The following is a 6,000-nucleotide window of genomic DNA, read 5'->3' as shown; positions in this document are numbered from 1 at the left end:
TGTGATGAATATATATTTATTTTTGAAAGTGCAACTAGTGACACCCCACGTGGAACGCAGTGACGTGACACAGTGGACAGAGTGTAGCTGTTTCCTTAGGGCAGTGTCGATCTGTCTGGCCACTTGGAGTCTGTCCCTGAGGCCAGTAAGAAGAGCAGCTGGGATATGGCCCGGGGGAACAGTGGGGCATAGCTGGTGAAAGAGGTGCTTTGACATGTGAGGTTAAGCCCCAGGGTCTTTGTGTCCTCTGGAAATGCCTCTCTATGACAGGCGTCACCTGGAGGGCTTAAGGGCCAAGGAGCAGAGCTTTGGCGGTCCTCCTGAGAACGGAGTTTGCTTCTTGTAGTGCAAACTCAAAGCACTGGCTCCGGCAGCCACCGTTCTCCAAACAAAAGGCCACTGGACACCTTTAAACACAAAATATTCTTTTATTTGTCAACGAAGGCTACACAGGATCACTTCTGGTTTTGTTTTTATGCCTTTTTCTTTTCTTTTCTAGAAGGTATCTACATCTGCATTTATTTACAGCCTTGTCGGTATTTACACAGTCAAGAATACAGTGTTAGAAACACAAAAGTGTTGAGAAAAAAACTTCTCAAAATTAGTTCCAGACTTCAGGAAAATTATTTCCACACGGTAAGGCCAGAGTCTCCAGTGTTGGTCGTCCAGAGGCAGCTTGGGAGAGTCCCGTTGCCAAAGCTGCGGGTTCAGAAGTCTTGAAGAACATCAGGCGGGTCTAGAAAAGTGGGATTCTGGTGTGGGTGAATCCAGGGCTGCCGGGCACCACCAGACATCTGTGACTCAGCTTCTGCCAGGCTAGCAGAGCCTGCTGGAGCGTTTGTTCTCCACTGGCAGTTTGCCCTCAGAATCAAACACATGTTCTTGGGGACCATGAGGTCACCCGGTATCATGCCTCTGGCATTCCAGAGAGGGTAAGAAACCCAACACTGGCCCGCTGTCTGGGGCGGTCGTGTACACAAGGCTGGTTTTTTGAGAATGTAAAGGTTGGAGAGGATCAAGTTTCTATCACCTGAGCAATGAGTCTTTAAAATGAGTTTGCTGTTTTTCGAAGGTTAAATGAAAGGGCCTTGAACTACAGAGTTCTTTAATTTCCTCCTGTCCAATAAAATACAGACAAGTATATAAACCTACCTGGGAATTATGAACCTTCAATAGAGGGCTTTTAGTCCTAAATGAGGATCCCAAGGGGCAAAGGAGACTGGGTTCTTTCCGGGAACCCTCAGGAGGAGGGCCCTAGCTTGGGACCGGAAGCCACGGCTGGGGCGTTAGTGGCCACTGTGAGGGGGTAGAGGATAGATTTGAGCACCAGGGGAACAAACCCCAAAACCCGAGACCCTGCTGAGGCCTGGCCGACTCCTTCCTCCTGGGCACCGAGCTCAGTGTCACGGTCCTCACCATGTGGCAATTGCAGATACAAGGCTGCCAATGTAAAACTATTCTAAGATTTCACGCGGAAATCTTTTCTTTGCATATTGGAAACCCCTGGCATTGTTAAAGGTCATAGCTATGACTTAAAAGTCATAGCTAAAAAGGTTATTATTTTTTTTTAAACAAATCTGATTCCTTGTTGTGCTAAGTCGCTTCAGTCGTGTCCGACTCTTTACGAGTCTATGGACTGTAGCCTGCCGGGCTCCTCTGTCCATGGGATTCTCTAGGCAAGAATACTGAAGTGGGTTGCCGTGCCCTCCTCCAGGGGATCTTCCTGACCTAGGGATTGAACCTGCGTCTCTTATGTCTCCTGTATTGGCAGGCAGGTTCTTTACCACTAGAGTCACCTGGGAAGCCCCCCATTATGTGTCTATGAAAACACCGCCCCGTTTTAGTCACCTTTCTTATCTACATCACCTTCTGCTCCCAGCCCCACCTCATCCTGATTCATTGGAATCACACCCTCTGGCCATTTTCAACTTCTGGTCAGTTTCTTAGAAATGGTTTCAAATCCTCCATCCCTAGGTAGAAATCAGGCACTGGTCTGTTCCGTGGTTTACCCGTGGAGTTCCTTTGCTTCTTTCTGTTGTCATAGCTCCCCCCTCCAGTGATATCTGTCCGGTGGGTGGGTGACAAGGAAATCTCATCTTATAAAACCGAAGTTGGGGAATCACTGAAGCCCTATTTAAGGTGATTACAGAGAGGCTGATGGCAGCTGTGAAGGATACAGGAGGAAGTAGGAGCTCTTCTAAAGAAGCTTCCACAAACAGCTCTTCTGTCTTCTTGGGACAGAAGGTGTCATCCTGCAGAATAATGGACCAGGGCCAGGGAGGGAGGGCTGTCACTCGAGGGAAGGGACACGTTTTGGTTGGTTAATGCCAAAAGGGCAGGTGCCATCAAAGATGGGATTTGATGCCTGGAGGCTATTAGGCTGGCACTGGGAATGCTGGCTTATGCCTTCAGACTGTTGCTGTGACATTGGGACTGCTGGTCCCAGCGGGGAGACACTGCGAGGAGAGGCACTGAGTCGCCTGCTAGCTCGAATGCAAAGCAACTCACGAGGGCCGAAGCCAGAAGCACCGTCTCCAGTAGCAACAGCACAAGGTGAAACCGAGGTGCACGAGGCTGCCTGCCCCACACTTGAGACCCTTTCTCTACAGGCTGGGGGTGCTTCCATTTCCTCCCATACAGCAGCTAGGCCTCCTTGGTGGTGTGTAGCCCAGGAAAAAATAGAACATCATTCGTTTAAAGAAAAGGAATGTTCAGTAATTTTCTGTGACTTTGATCTTTAAGAGTCACTGTTACTTTGGGGTTGGAGAGTCAGAGGGTTGGGGAGGTGGTTCATTTGGCTCTGACCTCCAAGTTGACATTCCCAGCAGGTCTGGACTGATGTCAGGAGGTCAGGGTGGAACTATCATCTAGGCCAACGTGCAGGGCCCCATTGCTCAAGGACCCCTTCCATCAGGATGACATTTGAGAGGCATGTCTATTCTGGGTTGAAAAACAAAACAAAACAAAACGTGTTCTTCAGGCCCAACTATCTTCCATCCTATTCAAGAAGGATCCCGCCAGATGGGAGTTGCCACCAGCCCCCGCCTCGCGTGGTGGGCCTGGAAGCCCTGCCATCTGACTCGGCCGAGCTCTGGACGCGGTGGACAAACAGGCCAAGATGCACTGTCACGGCAGTGTCACTTTTTTTTTTGGAAACAGGAAGAGCACTTAGCGAAACGCATCCTCTCATCCCAGTGGAACGACGTCAGGCGAGACCTCCTCTCCCGAGCAGCTGCAGGGGCCTCCCTCCGCCAGGCAGGCCCCTGGCCCGCGCGCTGCGCCAGTTCTCATGCGGCAAGAGACCGTCTCAGTTTTGTTCACTGCTGGAATATTCTGAAGACTCTGTGAGTAAGGCTATAAAGGTGCCGTGAGCTTGTCAGTCCAACAAGGTTTCCACGGGGAAAGAGCTCAGACTCAGAATTCATTTTCCACACTTAATGTAAAATGTAACCCATAGAAGTCCCATTTTCTAAGAAGCCCAGCTTAAAAGGGAACATTTGGCTTCCCCTCCCGGTCTCCCAGAGCCTCTTGTGAGAGGTAATGATGATGGTAATTAGGCAGATGAGACAGGAGAAAGGAGCCCCAGGCTCTCCCCTCCCTTCAGTACTCCTCTCCAGCCCAGTGGTGGCTGCCTCTCCCGGACAAGCCTTGCAGGTGTGGGCTGGCCACAAGCCTCTACCCACTGACCTCAGGCGTGGGTCTTCACAGGGGCAACTGTAGCTTGGCTTCCTGCATCTGCAGGCACTGCCCCCAGTCCTGGAGGGGCAGCTTGATGCTACCAGGCCACATCAAGTTCTCTCTTCCCTCCTCCTTGCTCCCTCATCTCGCTTTAAAACCCTGGTTGGGCTTCTCTAGGGGAGAGAAGCCGTCATCTGTTTTAGAAGAACTTCACAGAAGGAATTTCCTGCATCCCAAGCTCTGGAGTTAGCCCGACACTAACAGGGAAGCAGAGGCGCCTTTGGGAGCTGGTTAGAAGCATGCTTGGTTCACGCCTTTCTCTCTTTGGCTGACTTTTCCTTAAACCTCTTTTCTGGAACTGAAGGCCACCAGGCACCTCTCTCCACACTCCTAGTTCTCAGTGGTGGCAGCTGAGCAATGGAGGGAAGATGCCCAGAGTCCTGGGGGAGAGGGCTTCACCTCGGAAGGCAGGCTGGTATCCTTGCCACCAATGCCATCCTTTTGCTGTGGGTGACCTTCTCTTCCGGGCATGGTGCCCACATTGAGGGCCGGCTGTGCAGTGCTGGTTCTCACATCTGGCTTTGGGAGAGAAGAGGAGCTGAATAAGGAACATCACGGGAGGACTGACCAACCATGGACGCCCTGGGTACCTCTGCCTCTCAGCCCCCAGGACGAGGTTGCCAGACTGGGAAAAAGACCTGGGAGACACGTGCTCCATCCCAGCATAGGAGTGGCAACTGACAACTACACAGGGTTTGCAAAAGGGGTTGGGGGTTTCGTTTAGCATCAAAATATAAAGCTTGGACAGGAGTTTGGGGGCAGCTTGAAAAAGGTGCTGTGAGATCATGAAATTCCCCAGAGCAAGATGAAACCATCCATGGTCCTCCGGGGGCATGGAACACAGTGTTAAAAAGCACCCCCACTTGTCTGCGGGAGCTTGGCCAGAGATCCTCGGGTCCTGCAGACCCTCTTTCCAGGCCCTCCGGAAATTTGCTACCGGCCCATGACTCTCTGCACCCTTCACTCCTGCCTGACCCCCGTGGAAGATAGCCTTGCACATGGGACAAGTTAGCACAGACACTCGTGTCTCACATCACACTGGGGACCTGGGGACAGACGAGGACACACCCCAGGGGCTGCATCTCAGAGAAGAGAAACGTGCCCCAAACAACAAGTAAAACTCCTCAAGAAAAAGGGAACAAAAGACAGTTAAGTTTTCATTGTGATCACACTACAGAAAAAAAAATACCCTCTGTTCTTTGCAAAAAATGTGTGAAGGCCAAATCTGTGGTTTTTCTTTTCTTAAAAAAAACGATGTTGCATGAGTTACAATGCAACCAAGTATCTTTTTGTTGTTGTTGTTTTTTTGCACTTGTTAAAAAAAGGATTTTTTTTTTTTTTTTTTTTAAAGTACAACACAGTCAGGTCCGCGGCCACAGAAGAGTAGCTGTCTTTGGCAAGAAGTCCCGGCCATGGTCCTCTCTGTCACCTCCGGCCCATCTCACTCTGTCTCATGAAGTGGATGTTGTTGGCGCTGTCTGACAGTTCCGGGTACTGCTCGACTGAGATCACAAAGAAGCCATCGTAGCCTTGAACCCGTCCCGTGTTCAGCACCTGCTGCTTCTCGCCCTCGGTCCAGGCCCGCAGGCCCTCCTCCCCGTCCCGAAGTCGCTGCTGCTCGCGGGCCCAGGCCTGGCGCACGGCTCTCTGCCGGGCCAGCTCCAGCACCCGCGCCTTCTCCTCGTCCAGAGTGGTCCCGTAGCGCGTGTTCAAGCACAGCGCCCCATGCTGGAGCTGGATGTCTGTGTAGCGTCTAGTCCTGCCGTTAAGCATCGTGTTGATCTGGGAGACGGTGACGTTGACCCCGTTCTCCAGGGTTCGCCGCCCGCCGCTGAGGCCCAGGATGGCCAGGTCGCCTTCCGAAGGCCCTGGTTTCACGAAGTAGTGGGTGTCCACCCCGTCGACGGTGAAGTGCAGGTTCTCCAGGTAGTGGGCGTTGTTCAAGACGGCAGCCACCCGCCGCCCATCCTCGTTGGCCACACTGATGATGTCTGTGGCCACGCGCCCATCCTTCAAGGCGAACTTGACCCCCTTGCCGAACACGGAGCCGCTGGATGCAAACTTCTTTGTCTCTGGGGCCTGCTGGCAGCTGGTGATTGTGGAGCCATAGAGCTGGTCAAAACGTTCCAGGGTGACGAAGGCCTTGAGCTGCTTCTGCACTTCACATTGCACCCCGAGGATAGACTGATGTGGGGAGGAGAAAGAGAGAATGAAATGAAGTGGGGAAACCACCAGGGAACTGGAGAATCAGCCTGCATGACC

General features: G+C 52.0%; 1 protein-coding gene across 1 annotated transcript in view; it reads right to left on the bottom strand.

Moving 5' to 3' along the window:
- Positions 1–5,163: 5,163 nt before the first annotated feature.
- The window catches only part of TENM4 (teneurin transmembrane protein 4), a 441,581-nt gene continuing 440,744 nt past the window's right edge, over positions 5,164–6,000 (bottom strand). The window contains exon 30 of the mRNA XM_052662001.1: positions 5,164–5,922. Within this exon, the coding sequence (XP_052517961.1) occupies positions 5,164–5,922 (759 nt within the window). The remainder of the gene's footprint in view (positions 5,923–6,000) is intronic.

The sequence above is a fragment of the Budorcas taxicolor genome, chromosome 25 (genome assembly GCF_023091745.1).
Source record: "Budorcas taxicolor isolate Tak-1 chromosome 25, Takin1.1, whole genome shotgun sequence".
In the NCBI taxonomy this organism is placed as follows: domain Eukaryota; kingdom Metazoa; phylum Chordata; class Mammalia; order Artiodactyla; family Bovidae; genus Budorcas; species Budorcas taxicolor.
Note: the sequence above shows the minus strand (reverse complement) of the source record. Positions and strands in the feature narration are given on the sequence as shown.